The sequence below is a fragment of the Drosophila innubila genome (assembly GCF_004354385.1).
Source record: "Drosophila innubila isolate TH190305 chromosome 3L unlocalized genomic scaffold, UK_Dinn_1.0 0_D_3L, whole genome shotgun sequence".
Classification (NCBI taxonomy): Eukaryota; Metazoa; Arthropoda; class Insecta; order Diptera; family Drosophilidae; genus Drosophila; species Drosophila innubila.
Window position 1 is genome coordinate 1252602 of NW_022995376.1, and position 18302 is coordinate 1270903.

The following is an 18302-nucleotide window of genomic DNA, read 5'->3' on the forward strand; positions in this document are numbered from 1 at the left end:
ACAAAATATTGAAAAATGATTTTCCATTGGCTCACAATTGTTTATATGTATTATATACATCGAAATTCCTTGAATCTATCATTTTTAAGTAGTTTTTGACAGATTTAAATTTCAAAATTTTTTTGATTCTAAGTTAAAAACAAACAATCAAGTGATCTTTCCGCTAGCGCCTTCTATCGACAAAAATCATGACCAAAAGCTTTTCAACAAGCTTTCTACTCATATTTATACAATCTACAATCAGTTTGTTTATTTAAATATACTTTGTACAAAATAATTTAAATTATTCTTTAAAAAAAACCATGAAATTCCAAATTTTTCTCGAAGCTGGCGCCATCTAACGTCAATAACGAGTTCGAAAGCTTTTGAACAGATTAAAAATAGCTTTTTCGAAATTGCTGCATAAAATTCACCATAGAGAGCGCCAGGAAAGTGTCGAAAAAAAGCTTTTGGCAAGTGAAAATTGAAAATGATCTATAGAGAACTGAAAAATGATCAGTTTATGGAGAGAGATTTTATATTTCATTGGAATCCCTTTTCTGCCATTTAATTACCCCAATAAATAATTTATAAAGTTTTCCAACATCAAGTATTTTTTTATTTTTATTTAGAGTAAAAAACATACTTTGACACGTTTTCGTATTTATTTATTTTGCTTTTTCGACAATAAAACACAAGTAATACTATAGTCCCTCATTCTGCACGTAGTCGGAGATTGCGGCTAGTTAATGATCCTTGCGATCGCAGGATCAGAGGATGCGCAACACGTAGAGAGAATTTAAAACGAAACTTTCTTTTTTATAAAACTGAATTAGAGACACGCACACACACAGAGAGAAGAATTAAAGATTTAAAACTTTGGCATGAACAAATCATAAAAATAAATAAATATTGAATTAAAATGTATGTAAATATGTATGCTTAATATCTAAATCCACGATTTGTGCTCGAAACGTTCAAATTTCCGGTTGTGCTGGCTGCACCGAGTGGATTCATGGCGGTGCAAACGTAGCTGCCATTGTCGTCTGCAAAGATGAATCAAACATGAAAATTATGGGCTCCATGAAGCAGTCAAATTGTCGCACAGTGGTACTTTTGGTTGAATAAGCTCGGATTAATTCAATTATATCTTTTGTTTAAGAATACCTAGAGCTTGTATTTTATTGAAAACCAATAGATCTGTTCTTTTTTTGAGTGATATGGGAATAGAAAAGGGGTTTTTTTTTAGCTAAGTAAGCTAAGTTGACAAAATTATTTAATTTAAATTTTTTTAATTTAATTTAAAATAAAATTAACAGTGTTTTTGAAATATGGAAATGTGGATGCAAGGAGAATTCAGAATAGTTATTGTCTTAATTAACATGAGTAAACTAAGTTGAAGAGTTAATTTTTTTAAATTAAATTTAATTTTTTTTTAAATCTAATTTTATTTTAATTTAAAAAAAATTAAAACTTTTTTTTAAAATATGAAAATGTGGATGCAAAAAGAATTCAGAATAGTTTTTTCCTTTTTAACATGAGTAAACTAAGTAGAAGAGTTAATTTTTTTAATAAAATTTAATTTTTAATATTATAAAAAAATATTTAAAAAATATTTTTTAAATAGTTATTTGAAATATGCTAAAGTTAAGTTTTTCTTATTTATTAAGAAAACCAAGTTAAAGAGTTAATTTTTTTTAATTTTTAATATATTAAATAAATATTTTAAAAAAAAATTTTAAATAGTTATTTGAAATATGCAAAAGTTAAGTTTATCTCATTTAGTTAAGAAAAATAATTAAAGAATAAATACATTTTTTTTTTAAATTAAAAAAAAAATATAATAAAAATTAAACATAACGGGTAAAAGATTAAAAAATATGTAGGAATCCTGAACATTTCCGATTCATAAAAGTTCTTTTTTTTATGTAAGCAAACTAACTTGAAAACACTAAACATAAATTTGATAAGTAAATATATCCAATTATTTTTAAAGAATAAATTTTCCTACACTAATTCGTTTTTAGAATAAAAATTAAATATATTTCATTACAATTGTTTATTAATCCAAGCTAAAGCGAGCTAAAGAACCACTGTGTGGTGCAGATTCCGGAACAAACTTACCCGGATACGCCTGAGGCAATGTGAGACGGCACACGCCATTCCGGTACTCAATGAGATGACCCGCCGGACTGCCCAGCTCCAAATGGTGGCCATTGTGGGTCCAGTTGACCTGCGGCTGCGGATGCGCCTGCACAATGCACTCGAATCTCGCCGTGCCGCCCACGCCCACCGCTATATCTTTCAGGGGCTGTAGAGCAGTGAGGGGGAGTACACACATTACAATTGGGGGCATGAAATGGCGATTCGGGTCAGGTTAATGACTCCCGCTTACCGTTATGAATAATGGCGGCCTTTGTGCCTGTTCATCGCGGTTCAAATGGGCATTGACGGGCTCCGTATTGGGCAATTCCGGCACTAATGATGGTCGAGAATCATTAGAAACTGCAGCTTAGCTCAGACAGCGTCCATTAGTGGGATTAACACACACACACACTCAAAAACACAAACTCAACAACAAATATAGAGCAAGGCAATAACACAACACAAGCTTTAATTTCATTCGCCAATATTTGTTCACTTGAAACTTTAAAGCACAAGACACAAAATGTGGTACGAAAAACATGCAACAATAACGAGCACAACAATCAAATCAATTTTTAATTATTTTTTAATTTTATACATTTTTAAATACCCTTGCAGAAATTATAAGAAACATTTTCTTAATGTCACAAACTTAAAATAACTAAAATAATAAATAAAGTAAATAAATTAAATGTTTTTATAAAACAGGGCACATATAAAGTTTACTTCATTGAAATTCCTATTTAAGTTTTAGCTACCAAAAAATAAAGCTTCCTGTTATTTTAAATAGGTATTTAAAAACTGAAAAATAGTAATTAAATTAAAAAGTTTATTTAAAATAAGTCTCAATTATTCTATGACTGCTTTTAATAGAATTTAATTTACTATCTCTATATTTACTTTATTTAATTTAAAAATTTATATTAAAATTTTACGTTAATTTTATTTTTAAAATTTTTATTAAAATTTTAAACAACCTTGAGTTTTAATTTTCCAACAAAAAAAAACTGTCTGATTTTGAAAAGAAGTTATCTTACGTTTAATTAAAACTTTTTTTTTTTAACTACAATGGTCTGCAAGGGTATCAAAACTTCGGCAGGCCGAAGAAGACTTTTTTATTTTACATGCTTTTCAATTTTTTTTAAAAATTTTTGGTTAATTTTTGATAGACATGCACTTTTCTTTGATGGGGGATTAGCTTAAAAGGCATTTCATATCAAGTATACGCAGAGTGTAGCGCATATAAAGTATGCGCAGTGTAGTACAATAGTATGCTGCTTTAGCAGGTGAATGACAGTGACAACGACAACATGTCCTAAGCTAAGTGACAACATCGAGTAGCCGGAGTAGAGTATTCTGCCAGTGTAGAGTATCAATGTGTTCAATACCTGTGCGCACCAATTGCTCGGGTGGCAGACGAGGCGCCTGAGCGTGCAGACGATCGAGGTGAATGTCGAGGCTGTGACTGCTCGGCAGACTATAGCGCTTGTGTGCAAAGCGTTGACCTTGAGCCTGACCTTGGGCTGACCTTGGCTTGGCGCGATTCAAAGACGGTGCAAAGCTGCTGTCGGAACTGTAGCCGGTAGTGCGTTCATGTTGCACCGGAATCACGAGCTCATTGCCAGCGGCAAGTTTCAATGGATATGGCGAGTGTCGTCCATTTTTATTAATATTGATGTACTTGTTGTTGTTGTTGATGGAGTTGTTGTTGTTGCTATTTCCTTGACTGTTCCACTGGCTGCTCACAAACCTGTGACCCTCGCCCGGAAACAGTATGCCAAACTCATAGCCAAAGTCATATTTGAAATAGATTAAACCGGTATTGGGATCGACGCATTTGGTGCCTGAATTACGTTTAGGGGTTTCTTTTTATACAAAAACTTATCCATAACATGTTCAAAAATATATTGGGGGTTAGGTAAGCACACCTCATGCGAATTTCAAATATTTTTGTTGTAATTACAAAAACAAAGAAATTATAATTTAAAGCAACCAAAAGTGAGACGGAAAAAATTGAAACAAAACATAAGAAACTAAAATGAGCAAAACTTTCAAAAACTAAAATATTCCTGTTTATTAATACATATTAGGAAAACCAAGCTTTGATTATTTTGACTATATGAACAATTTTTTTTGTTATTAAAGAAGAAAATTTTAAATATATATTATTGTAAGACATTTTTAACTAAGAATTTTTTGCTCTAAATGTCTCAATTTTGCAATGTGATCTATCCAGTTATAATTTTCCTTATATAAATTAGATTTTTATACTTTTCCGACTTTTAACTTATAAAAAAAAAAAATAATTTAAATTTGTGATCCTAAATTTTTTCTGCTTGGTTTCTAGGCATTTTTAATAAAATAATTTTTGTTTTCTAAAATTTAGCGATTTTATTTTAATTTCTAAAATACATTTCTAAAATACATTTTCCTACTCTAAATTTCCTTCTTAACACTTCCTAATTTTGATATCCCAATAAGAAGTTTTTTAGTTATTTGTTCCCAATTTTGTGAACTCAATTTTAGTTTCTTCGTTTTGCTTGTCAAAATCCTTGACGAAAGTCTTAAAAGAGGATACGCTTTTTAGAGCGGGCTCGGGGTTAGTTTAATGCACTCAACAAATTTTCAATTTCAATACTTAAAATCTCAATCTCAACTTTCAATACCAATTCAAAGGGAATGTAATTTTTGATACTACAAATTAAAATTTTGGGTACTCACCATATTGAGAGACTCGAGATTCATCCCTGTAAGCCTGCGGTTGATTGCTGCCCTCGCTGGGAGCGCGTTTGAAGCCGGGACGTAATCCTGACGAGTTCTGCACATCCCTGCTGATTTCATCGATGAATTGATGCGACTTTTGCAGAAAAGTCGAGTTCATTCGCTTGCCCTGTCCCTCCGCCTGATGCTGTAGGGAACTGTAGCCGTAACGTGGCAAAGTTCCGCCTCGCTGTTGATTGTCGAGCTGATCTTGACCGTAGTGTGGTTGTTGTTGTTGTTGTTGCTGTTGTTGTTGTTGCTGCCTCATGCTGCTGTTGCGATTTAAAGACTGTGTGCGATTTTGTATGGTGACCGTGCTGCCTCCACGTTGCTCCTTTCTCAATGTATTAATGTCCACATGAATTTTACTGGGCATTTCGGGACCACGATCGAACTCCATGGGGGAAAGCACACGTTCGTAGGTGCGGGGCAAGCTGCAGGATCTTCCTCCTGTTTGTGGAGGCGCCACACGGCGATAACCCTTTGTCAGGCCATCGCCGTAGGGTGACCATAGCGGCTGTATGCGTGCCCCTTCTACCTCACTCTCGTAGTCGCTCTCCCGACACTCGCCCGGTATGAACTTGGTGGGCGTGGCCGGCGGCGGTGGCAGCTGCGAGGGCGTGCGATATTCTGTTGAACTATAAGGAAAAGGTTTATGTACTTATATTTATCAAATTGTTTCAGCTACGTTGTGTACAAATTTCAGCTTTCTAGGTCTTACGATTTAGTCTACACAATGATCAGTCAGTCAATGGGAGAGTCAGGACAAAGGCTCAAGAATATATTTATGCTTTATACTTTATGAAATTGTCTCACCTATGTTGTGTAAAAATTTCAGCTTTCTAGGTCTTACGGTTTTGTTTCCACAATGATCAGTCAGTCAGTGAGTGAGTCAGGACAAAGGCTCAATAATATATTTATGCTTTATACTTTATCAAATTGTCTCAGCTACGTTGTGTACAAATTTCAGCTTTCATAGTCTTACGGTTTAGTCTCCTCAATGATCAGTCAGTCAGTGAGTGAGTCAGGACAAAGGCTCAAGAATATATTTATACTATATCGAATTGTCTCAGCTACGTTTTGTGAAAATTTCAGCTTTCTAGGTCTTACGGTTTGGTCATCACAATGATCAGTCAGTCAGTGAGTGAGTTAGGACAAAGGCTCAAAATTTATTTATACTTTATACTTTATTGAATTGTCCAAGCTATGTTGTGTGAAAATTTCAGCTTTCTAAGTCTTACGGCTTGGTCTCCACAATGATCTGTCAGTCAGTGAGTGAGTCAGGACAAAGGCTCAAATAATATTTATTCTTTATCAAATTGTCTTAGCTATGTTGTGTGAAAATTTCAGCTCTCTAGGTCTTACGGTTTGGTCTCCACAATGAACATTCAGTCAGTGAGTCAGGATAAAGAACATTATTGATGTATAAAAACTGATTTTTGTTACCTATTGTTATCGAAGTGAATGACGCGCTTCGTCTGTTGCATGTTGACAACGCGCTGCGAACTCTCTGTGGACTCGTGCATCTGCATCACGTTCTTGGTCTCGTGTGCAACCTTTGCGGTGTGGTGCAGTGGTGCACCTGCCACCGCATTGTAGTACATGGTGGGTCGCGAGCTGGGCAGTGGTTGTTGCTGTTGCTGTTGTGTGGCGGCTATAAACTTGGCTGCCACAGGCTTTGGCTTGAAGACATGTTGTTGTTGTTGTTGCTGCTGTTGTTGTTGTTGCTGACTTTTCTTGAAGCTGCTTTCCGTGCGAATCTCATGGCGAATTTCCCTGCCAATTGGCTCGAACTTGGGTCTCGAATAGCTGCCGATTTCGGCTGGAGTTGGCTCAAATTCCATGGGAGATGGAGTAACCACAACCACTGGAGATTTGTGACCATTGGCAACATTGGTTCTCGGTGTTGGAGTTGGTGGGAAAACCACACGATAACCTTTGATCTCGGCATCGGATTCATTGGCACGGGAAACGGAACGGAAACGCTCATCAATTTCACTGCTGTAATCGCTGAATTCACCGGCGGGCGTTTTACGCTGTGCCGGCACGGGACTGGGCGTAATTAGGGGCGTGGCAGTCGAGGAGTACTTGGTCTCGTGCTGCATCGAACTGCTGCTACTTTGTTGCATACTCGAGCTGTACTTGTAATTCTGTGAAGGGAAATGCAATGCGGCATTAATTTAGGAGTAGATCAAACAACATTAAATACATATATCATTAAAGAACAACTAAAATTATATTAGAAAACAGGCAGATGCAGAAATAATTAAACAAATTCTTGAATTAAATAAGAAAACAATGCAAAACACATTAGCAATAACTAAAATAAATGCATATCAATTATTAAGTGATATACAGAATGTCCAGTAATCATTTTTATAATACAAAATAATAATAATTTTTATAGCGATCGGACATGGATATTTTCATCCTCCTAACGGAGTAAAGATGTGCAATTTTTAAAACAAGAGTTATTCTTTTATTTTAAACAAAAAAAAATGCATTTTTTATTCTGATTTATAAATAAAATAAAATTTTATATTATAATTTCATAATTTTTTTGTTTAGTTAAATATATGAGAGTATTTCTTTTTGATAAAAATCAACAAATAATTTTTATTATATTTGTATATTTTATTTTTAAATTATTATCATTCCCTGCAGCTTTTCAATCATTTTTAGGTTTCACTTAGTCAGTCTTCAGTCTGTATATTTTAAATATGTATACTTAGTAATGATATTAGACTAGAAAACTTAAACTCGAGCAATCGCTGGATTAAAATGGCATATGAAAAGCTTATCGAGATGATTTGTAGATCTCTGACTGTATGAGAGAGTAAGGCAGAAAGAGAGAGAGAGACAGAGTTAGGGGCAAGCGAGCTTATGAAGATGGTTAGAAAAGGACAGAAAGAGAGAGAGACAACAACACTGAGGCATTTGCAGAGTAAAGGAAAATGGAATTTTCTCCATTTTCCAAGTGCAACACATAATAACGACAACAACAGATAGATTTAATTGAGATCTGTAATCGATCTACGATAGAGCTGAAGAAAAATCGATTTATTTAATGTAGCAATATATTTTAGGCTGATAGCATCGATGCTTCTAAATATTCTGAAAGTTTTATTACATTTAAGAAATTAAGAATCTATCACAGAATAGATTAAAACTGAAACTTTGATTTTATGAGATATATATACTAAATAAAATAAGAAATAAAGTATTATATAATAAAATTTTATCGATGTTTTTGAAAAAAACGCAATTTAAATAATACTATGAATAGATCACTTTACATTTTAATATAAATCTTTTAAAAAAGTTAAGTTGATATTTGAAAAAATTTTAATAAAAAAAAATTTAAATAATATCGATTTATGTATGATTTTTAGACCCCGTTCTTAAAAAAGTACAGGGGTCTATTGGGTTTGTTATCGATGTTTCTTCAGCACTAATTTAAGATCGATCTATGCGAACCTTCGCCTCCTGACTGTAACTCGTCTGAGATTGTTGAGATTGCTGAGATTGCTGTGGTGGCTGTGGTGTAAAGTAAAGCTGAGCTGGTGGCTCAGGTTGTAGCTTCGTTGGTGGTGCAGTTGTGGTGGAAGAAGAAGACTTTGTCTCATAGAAACTCGACTCGGATTTGCGATAACTGGAGTGCTCCTCCGTGTCGGCAGCATAACCACTGGACTTGAAGAAGCTTGAACTCTGCTGTGGTTGTTGTTGTTGCTGTTGTTGTTGCTGTTGTTGTTGCTGTGGTTGTTGCTGTCGTGCACGTGGCTCATCGGATTCGCTGCCACTGTATTTGTAACGATCGCTTTCGTAATCGCTTTCATAGGAGGCACCCAGAAGATTTCGTGTGGGCAACACAGGCGGCGGTGGCCGATAGATGGCGCCATTCGATCTGGGTGGCGGTGGTGTCAAAGTGGGCACCGAGTGGGGCAACACTTTACTGGGACCCTGTATTAGATTCTGTTCCAATTTCTGTTCCATGCTCTCAACTAAAGATGGACGTCGCACTTCTTGCACTTTGGGAGCAAAACAAATCTCTGGTGGTTCGCCAGGCTCTAGTTCAATGTTGACACGGTGGGTAACAGTGGGTGGTACAGTGGGTGTTGCTATTGTTTTAGCCACCTGTTGCACCAAAAAGGGCGCATTCAATTCCTTTGTCGGCGTCGGAGTTGACAATTTGTTGAGGATCGTTGGCGGTTCCGGATCTGCACCACTTGAACCACCGACAACAGCGACACCACTCGGTGTCCACAGCTTGGACATGGCCACGCCCTCCGCCGAGGGCTTGGGCGAGGGCGAACGTGTGTTTTGTTGTGCCGGAGTGGCCAAAATCGCCGCAGGACGCAAAATAGGGTGACCATATTCCACTTTGACTTCCTTGGTCATGGTGGTTTCATGCTGCACACTCTGTAGATTCAAAGGTGGTGGAAAGACGGGCACACCACCCTGTGGTGGTGTCTCCTTTGGCTGCACTTCCTCCAATATTTTTATTTTATCCTGTATTAAAGGCTTTTTGGGTGTTTGTTGCTCCGTTTTTGGTGTATAACAAAATTCTGGTGGTGCTCCGGGTATCAGATTTAAGCTCCTCAGCTCCTCGGCAAGTGTTTGAGCCTGTGGCTGACGCACCACCGTCTCTAGGGGCTTCTGGGCAAGTGGTTTAGGTCTTTGGGTGACCGTATTCTCATCCATTTTCTTGAAATACTCAAAGGATGAGCTCGATTTATGTTCGTTTTTGCTGATCTCGTAACGCGTTTCCATTTGCAGTGGTTGCTCGGAGAGTGGTTGGCCAAAGGGCGTGGCCACAATGGGCGTACAGGGTTTGGGTGGCACTGGTGGTGGGATTTGTTGTGTTGCTCTAAAACTGGAAGTTTGTGTATCGATTTGATCCATGCTGGCAGTGTTATTGTTATTGTTATTGGTGGTTGTTGTGGTTGTTGTGGTGCTAGTGGTTGTGGTTGTGGGTGTCTTTGGTCGCTGTGGTGTCAGCTCATCGGGCAGATCGAGATAGGTCGATTTGTGTTCTAGACGCATTGTTGCCTCGGTGGTGCAACGATGCTCAGTGGTTACTTTCGACTCGGAGAGACCATGCATATCATTCTCAGTGGTTGCATCGCTTTGATTTCTCTGATACGACTGTGGCTCTCGATTGAAGTGGTTCTAGTGTGGCAAAACAACCCAAAATGTTGGTTCAATGAAGATGTTTTTGTTTTATGAGCAAAGCGAAACGAACAACGTCGAAATCATGAGAGAAGAGAATTCACAATAATTGTTTATTATAAATATTCAAATGGCATATATATATAAATCAAATCAACGTAACAAATTAAAGAGAAAATAAATAAATAGAAATAGTATATAGTATAGAGTATAGATAGTTTGAGAGTTATATAGCATATGTGGATGGGGTAAAATTTATAGATAGATTGTTTAATAGTTTGATAGAATTCGGAGTTTGCAGTCATGTGGTTTTTATTTAGATATTGAGCACATGCACACTTACTTCAGTTTTGAATTCACTGGTGGCTGGTGCCTCATAGACGATCGTCTTGACCACCTCCTGCATCCGTTCCGGCGATGGTTCCAATATCGCACAGTCCGCAATACTCTTCGCCTCACCTCCGGCATTTGTTGCCCTCACCATATACTTGCCAGAGTCAGAGATTTGCGCTGAGTATATAAAAAAAAAATAGAAATAAAAAAATAGATTATTAAAAATATTTAAATAAAAAAATATAAATTAAACATTTTTAAATAAAAATGGTTCAAATATTTTATATATAAAATATTAATTCTAAGTTTTTAACAGAGCTCCTAATGTACATATTTTTAAATAAAAATAACGAAAATATAAATGCAATAATTTTGTAATTATTCAAATTAAAAAACATTGAATAAGTGGTATAATTTTAATTTCTATAATACAAATTTAAAGATCGAAAAAAGAGTTGTATATTCAATATTTTTAAAATAAATTATTTATCATTCCAAGTTTGTCAACTAAATGAAAAAAATAACATTGTACATAAGTCCATTTAAAATACACTTTCCAGCCTTAAGGCATTAATTTTTTTTTATAAAATTGATTATAGGTTGTTTGATTTTAATTTTTATAATACAAATTTACAAAATGAAAAAAATTCGTATTTTCAATGTTTTAAAAATAAATTAGTGTCAACTATTCGTTTGAAAACTAAATAAACAAGATTATAAATATCTAAATATATTGGAATATTTTATTAAGAAGTCACAGCATAATGTTATTTTCTAAAAAAAAAACTTTTCTGCTTTTTTTCATTTTTTAAATTGAACATTTCTTAGAATACTGTCTAGATAATAAAAATTTTGCTATATTAATGAGGGGAACAAATTAGTAAAAATTCCGAAAAATTTTGTCAGCTTAGAAGTGGAAAGTTTTCTAAATAAACACTCCAATTCAATCGATATTTCTTTATTTTTGCTACTTAGAAAAGCAAAGAAGAGTTAAAATTAAACTAATTAGGTTATTTTGAAGGTAAAAAATAGGTCCTGTTTCAGGATACAACATCCAAAAATAGCATGCCTGAGATTTTCTTATTCATACAAATAATTTTGAATATTATTGAATTTTATCAGTTATATCAAAGATTTACTTACCTCTCTCAATGATCAGCCTGTAACAGTTGCCCTGGGCAAGCAGACGATGCTCGGAGAGTCCGGCATCCTTGATGGGTTGATCGTCCTTGAGCCAGGTAACTGTTGGCTCCGGCAATCCTGTCACCTCCACTTCCATGATCAATTTCTCACCCTTTTTGCTAACCTGCGCCTGCAAACGACGACCGAAGACTGGCGGAAAGATGGTCTCTGTAGAGTTGAAGAGAAGTCGGCAGAAGAATTGGTAAATAGTTGTGGAACATATGTTGTGGTTTGTCTGTCATTGCAATCCACTTTCGTTTGAAAGCCACAACAAACGAGCCACAGCAAAAAGCAAATGAAAATAAATATTTGCTTGGTTTTTTGTATGTATGTCATTGCAACAGATCTTAAAGATCGCCAAATAATTTATAATTTACTTGTACATTTGTCCGAGATACACAGCGATCAGCTATAATGAGTAATTCATGTAGACAGGCAGTAAAAATCTATGTATTTAAATCTTGAAACAGATTTCGGGCAGAGAAACCACACAAGACGACAAAATCCGCGAATAGAGTTCACATTTAACAAATTTGTATTATACGGAATTTACATAATTATTGCCCATTTTTCAACGTCTTTCTCTCTCTCTGTCTTTCACTTTTCTCTTTGCCTTCCCATTGAAAAAATATTTCGACAAATGCTGTAGGAAAAATCGTTTGAATCTTTGGCTGTTTTCCCTTCGGGGCCATCATTTTGAATATAAACAAAACAGAAGAAAATGCAAACAGCGAACGCCACCTAAAAACTCATCAATATGGCAAACTGGCGGCATTGACGTTTAAAGATCTATTGACGCCCCCGACAATGACACTTTAATGTTAACCCAACTGATTGATGGACCATACAAATATTGACACACGATATAGGCCATATGCCATATGCCCGACCCAATTCGAATGATTTACTCCCTAGTTTTAGCTCATAATAGTTCTGGGAAACTGTTTAAATTCTGGGAAAAAACTAGTTTCTCCAATAAGATGAACATAAATAAATTATAATAATAAAAATAAATTTTTTAGACAAAAGATCGTAAAACTATAATTTTATTTGAAATTAATACAAAGAATATTCGATTTAAAAAAATGCGTTGGACACCAAATTTTTTATTTAATTCAATGTATTACGTTGTAAAGAACTTTGATAAATAATTTTCAGAATATCGAAAGTTCAATAGCAAAATATAAAAAAAGAATTCATTAATTAATTTTAATCTTTAACGTTAAAAATTTTTTTTAATATAATATTTTTTTAAATATTTAATATCTTAATTTGAAGCTAAGAGGAAAAAACAATCCATGCATACATTTGAATCATATGGAAATAAAAAGTCAAAATATTGTAATTGTGAAATTAAATTTTTGTTAAGTAAAAAAGGAGAAAAATAAAAAAAGGCTCTATTCTATATTGCGTGATAATTAGTATATCGGATATTTTCTTTTAATTACTACTCTTCAAAAAAAAAGGAGGTGTTATTCTTTTTAAATTTTTTTTTAAAGTTTATCATAGTACATTTTTACTCACTTTTGACGACCAAATCGGCGGTGCTTGTGGATTGACCCACTGTATTGGAGGCGGTTACCGCATAACGCCCCGCATCTGCCACGCCCACTTCCTTAAGTTCGATGGTAACACGATTGCACTTGTTGGAGATCTTGGTATGGGCATTATCGAACAACTGATCGCCATTCTTTTCCACCTTGATCTCGGGCGAGGGATAACCATCATAAATGGCCTCCATGCTCACATTTGCGCCCTGATCCACAATTTTTCCACTCAGGGGTGTGGTGAAACGTGGTGCGATCTCCTTTCGCAGACGTGTGGGAGAATCGGGCAGTGGCGAAACTCCATTGGAGGACTGGACGAGAGTAAAGGATTTCTGCTGTAGACTCGGACTACTCATCTCCTTGCTCTTGTTCAGCTCCTGATAATGATGACTCTCGACGATCTCGGGTCTTTGTTGTCCGAATTGTTTTAGGGACTGATCGATGTGGGCTGAGGAATGATGCACTTCGGTCTGTGGCACATTTCCCTCATAGGAATTCACCTGAAATTAAAGATTAAGAGAAAAGATTTACTAAAAACACTAAAATATAATCAACTAGTCGGATAGGCTCAAAGTGTGAACTCTGATCCCGAATTTGACCCTCTTACAATTTGAATTTCGCAAAGCGCCGCCTTATTGCACGATAAAAGTATCTAAGTTATGTTGTGTAAAAATTTCAGCCTCCTACTCCATGTGGTTTGGGCTGTGCAATGATCAGTGAGTCAGTCAGTCAGGTCAAAGAATTTTATATTTATAGATATCGAAATATCTAATATTTGTATTTAATATATCGCCCAATATAAATTAAGTTAATTTATATGTTCAGATTCGACATTCCTACCTGCGATGTTGAGGTTGTGGTAAATGTTTGTTTCTTGATCGTGACACGAGAGGATTCCGTATTGTGTTCCTGGGTCATGGTCTGAAGATCACTTGAGGCCGGAGGACCGCTGCCAATAATGTTGAGAAAAGCAACACAGGTCGCTTTGCCAGCTTCGTTTTCAGCCACACAACTGATCTTGCCAACGGCATCATGGGTTAATTTCTGTATAGTAAGAACTTGACGATCTCCGCTCGTCGAGACGAGGAAATTGTGTCCATGCACAGGCTGATCATTGAAATACCAATGTATCTTGGGCATCGGTTTGCCAATCACAATGCACTCGAACTTGACAACATCGTCGATCTGTGCCTGTTTATCACTGAAAAGTTCCTTGAACTCGGGACAGACATGACGCTCCACGATCTCTATAGAGGATTGACTCTCCCGACGATTCTCCGGCATATTTACCGACTTGACAATCAGATGGGAGAAACACTTGGCATCTCCAGCATTATTTGAGACTTTGACAGTGTAAACACCTTTGTCATTGGCCTCCACATTGTTGAGGATCAGTTTAAAGTTCCCCTTTTCGGGATTGGATTGTGTGATCACCCGCTCGTTCAGTTGCAGTTCCTTGTTGGTCAGATACCACTGTGCTCTTAGTGGTTGATCGCCACTCGCCTGCACCTCTAGAACCACCTGTTCCCCCTCATCAGCCAGTACATCCGAGAGTAATCTCTCAAACTTCGGCTGCGTCTCCTTTGGCAGAGATTGTCGCTCGACTTGTGCTCGGGTCGCCGGCTCGGCCATGTTGAGTGGTGTCACCTTCAGCTCACAGCTGCTCGACGTTTCCCCAGCCGAATTAATGGCAACCACTTTGTAATTTCCCGCATCCTCCTGGTACACTTCCTGTATGAAAAGCGAACAGCGATCGCCCTGAAATTAGAGAAATAGATATTTTCATAGATATTATTATAGGCAAAAAAATTAATTTTTGTGCTTGATATATCTAAGAAATATTGATATTATTTATATCTAAATGAAACTTGTTTTCACTAAATATTTTTGATAATTAGAAGTCAATATAATCGATCATATTTCAAAATGAAATATTTTTTTCCTTATATTTATGACAATAAAGTATCGTTGTTATAGAAAACAATTTGAAAATGGTATATTTCATGATGAAAATCAATATTATCGATAATATTTTCAAAAAGGTGTAAATATCAATAAAACATTTTTAATCATTCTTCATAAAAATAATATTATATTGACCTGATATATTTAACAAAATTGTCAATATTTAGTCGGGTTTTCACTTATTTTCAATGGCAAAGTTTTTAATTATTTAACAACTTTTAAAAATATCGCACAAGAATATCGATATAGAAATTGTCGACTGAAAAAATATCGCTTAAAAAGAATTTGGTTGTGTAGGTAAGAATAAACTTTTTTTTTAAATTTTCTCATTATTTGCTACTTTATTTAAATGGAAATAATTACTATAGTACTTTAATAATAATCAAAAAAATTTGAATGCTAATATATCAATTTTGTTTTCCAAATCACTTTCTTTAATATTTTATCTTTATAATGATGAAAAGATCAGCTTTTAAAAATATGAATAAAAATGATCAAGCAAAATAAATACAAAATAAAACAAAATTTAATTTTTATCAAAAAAAAAAACTTTAAAATTGGATTCTAAAATCCGACATGACTTTCTTGCCAAACCAATGAAATACAAATATATTTAACGATATTAGATTCAGTAACCTACCTGAAATAGCAGCTGAACATCCGCAGATTCCTTGACAGGTCGCTCATTGTGATACCAAATGACCTCCGGTTCCGGTTGACCCACAATCACACAGTCCAATCGGACGGGCTTACCCTCGAACATGGAGACATCCTTGAGGGGCATATGGACAGCCGGTCGAATCGGCTCAATATCGCTGGCCATCTCCGAATCGGACGTCTCGTTTGGCAGACGACCCTTGACAATGATATTGCAACTGCTGTACGCCTCGCCAGCTAAATTCTTGGCACTCAACACGTAGGATCCGGCGTCGTTTGGATACGCCTGTGCGATTATTAACGTAACGCGTCCGTTTTCGTACTGAAAGATGAAAAGATGAGAAAGTCCAAGATTGTATGTGCTGTGTTAACCACTGACTGCGTATTCAACATGTGGTGAATAAAACCAACCGACCGACCAACCGAACGACCGACCGACCGATCGAGACGAGGCCGTTGTTGTATTCAACTTATTCAGCTTATGGCCAGGCTAATGCTTTCAATTTCAATTTGTGTCAGTTTATGTGCGAGTATGAGCAATTTTTATACCCTCAGTATAAGTATATTGACTTGCTGAGTAAGTGTGTAGATAATCGAAAACGTATAGAGAAAATATGTTTCCCAAATCGACAATATTTGGATACAGAATCAATTTAGAGACCAAATAATGACCAAAATGACATTCCTCTTGAATATCGGTTCAGTTTTGACAAAGTTATGCAAGTTTGAAGTCTGGTAAGACATTGCACTGACTACTTAACAAGTCAAATTTTTTGTCAGATTTCTCTTGATTTTTTACAGAAAAATGAAACCTCTCAAAATCAACTTTAAAGTGTCGATTTTTACTAATTTAGGCACCAGGAGTTGAATAAAAGTGAAAACTCGAGATTTAAAATTTTGAAAAAAATATTTTTTACGAAAAGTCAAAGGGGGGAGTACATGATTTTTTCGGAAAAAAATCGAAAATAAATTTTTTTTTAAAGTTAATTTTTTTTGAATGCAGAATCAATTAAGAGACCAAATAATGACCAAAATTACATTCCGAATGAAAATTGATTGAATTTTGACAAAGTTATGGCAGTTTGAAGTTGGCGAAACCTTTGACTGAGCAACTTTATAAGTCCAAATTTTTGTCACTTTCAGCTTGATTTTTTACAGAAAAATGAAACCTCTCAGAATCATATTTAAAGTGTCGTTTTCTACTAATTTATGTCTCAGGAGTTGTTTAAAAGTGATAGCTCAAGATTTTAAATTTTGAAAAAAATATTTTTTCCAAAATGTCAAAGGGGGGAGTACATGATTTTTTCGGAAAAAAATCGAAAACAAACATTTTTTGAAAGTTATCTATCTTTGAATGCAGAATCAATTTGGAGACCAAATAATGACCAAAATGACATTCCTTTTGAAAATCAGTTCAGTTTTGACAAAGTTATGCAAGTTTAAAGTGTGGTACTTGTGTATTTAAAGCAGGGTATCTCCTAGTCGACTTCTCGTAAACTACACAATTTTCACTTGTTTGCAATTCAATTTTCATTTTACACCCATCTCAACTTATTTATGTTGTGGCGCGGATGTGTGATCTCCAATCCCCGATCTCCTCCTGCTTTTCTTCTCCCGCCTCCTTTCTCCGCCGTAAACCGCTGCCCGGTGAGCGTATCCGGCGCGGGAGTCTTGAATACAATGTTGTACATGTATTTGGCTCTCATATTTGCCACTGACGTGTTGTTTATTTGCTATGAAAGAAACTAACAGTGGCCGCCTTTTGTTTTGGCCCAAATTGCAGGAAGCGTGTACTGAGTGTAGAGAGTGTACACACTGCACAGGTGTTGTTCTAATCGAACAATAATATAATCGCATAATGGCACAATTACAAGTACAATGCGATTAATCGTTTCGATTGTGGATTTAATTTAATCTGCAATGAGATCATGTTTTTTTGGCTTGTCAAAAAAAGCAATTAAAGCAGCAATGAAAAACATTTTGCAACGCTTTTCTTTATGAAAAATCCAAATTAAATATCAAATCAAATTTTTCAACATGAGCATATAGTATGCTTATATCTATAGAGATACGAGTATGTACTATATAGATATATAAACAAATTGCTTGACAGCGCCCACGATGACTGTGGTGAATTAAATTCGCAATGGATTCGGCTGGTTGCATTTTTTTGGGTGCTTCTTCTTATTGCTTTCTTCTCATATACTGCCTGTAATTTATAGTATTGCAACTGCAACACAGACAACACAGTATTTGCCTCAGTTGCCACGTAGTGCAGTGTACTCTATGCGTTGGCGTATTTTTAAAACATTTGCCTTGAATTTTACATTTTACAAAATATATGCATATATTTTTGCAACAAACTGATTTTTGTTGTTGTTGCTCTTCTTCATTTTGCAATAAGATCTATCTAATGATGCTAATGATTTACCCCCTTACCCCCTTTCCCTCCCTTGCCATACGCATTGCTGACGTCAGCACAAAACATGTTCATTGAATATATTTTAATTTTTTTTGGAACTATTCGACCAGAGTCTTCCAATACACACAACGCCCACCACAAAA

The 18302-nt window shown here is 35.4% G+C and overlaps 1 protein-coding gene across 1 annotated transcript in view; it reads right to left on the reverse strand.

Moving 5' to 3' along the window:
- Positions 1-625: 625 nt before the first annotated feature.
- Positions 626-18302, reverse strand: part of LOC117786691 — a 46454-nt gene continuing 28777 nt past the window's right edge. Inside the window, exons 14-25 of the mRNA XM_034625039.1 lie at positions 15721-16059; positions 13956-14873; positions 13093-13615; positions 11530-11736; positions 10397-10563; positions 8362-10053; positions 6331-7034; positions 4846-5522; positions 3513-3968; positions 2375-2457; positions 2104-2290; positions 626-1025 (exon numbers count right to left, since the gene is read on the reverse strand). Of these exons, the coding sequence (XP_034480930.1) occupies positions 922-1025; positions 2104-2290; positions 2375-2457; positions 3513-3968; positions 4846-5522; positions 6331-7034; positions 8362-10053; positions 10397-10563; positions 11530-11736; positions 13093-13615; positions 13956-14873; positions 15721-16059 (6057 nt within the window). The 3' untranslated portion in view covers positions 626-921. The remainder of the gene's footprint in view (positions 1026-2103; positions 2291-2374; positions 2458-3512; positions 3969-4845; positions 5523-6330; positions 7035-8361; positions 10054-10396; positions 10564-11529; positions 11737-13092; positions 13616-13955; positions 14874-15720; positions 16060-18302) is intronic.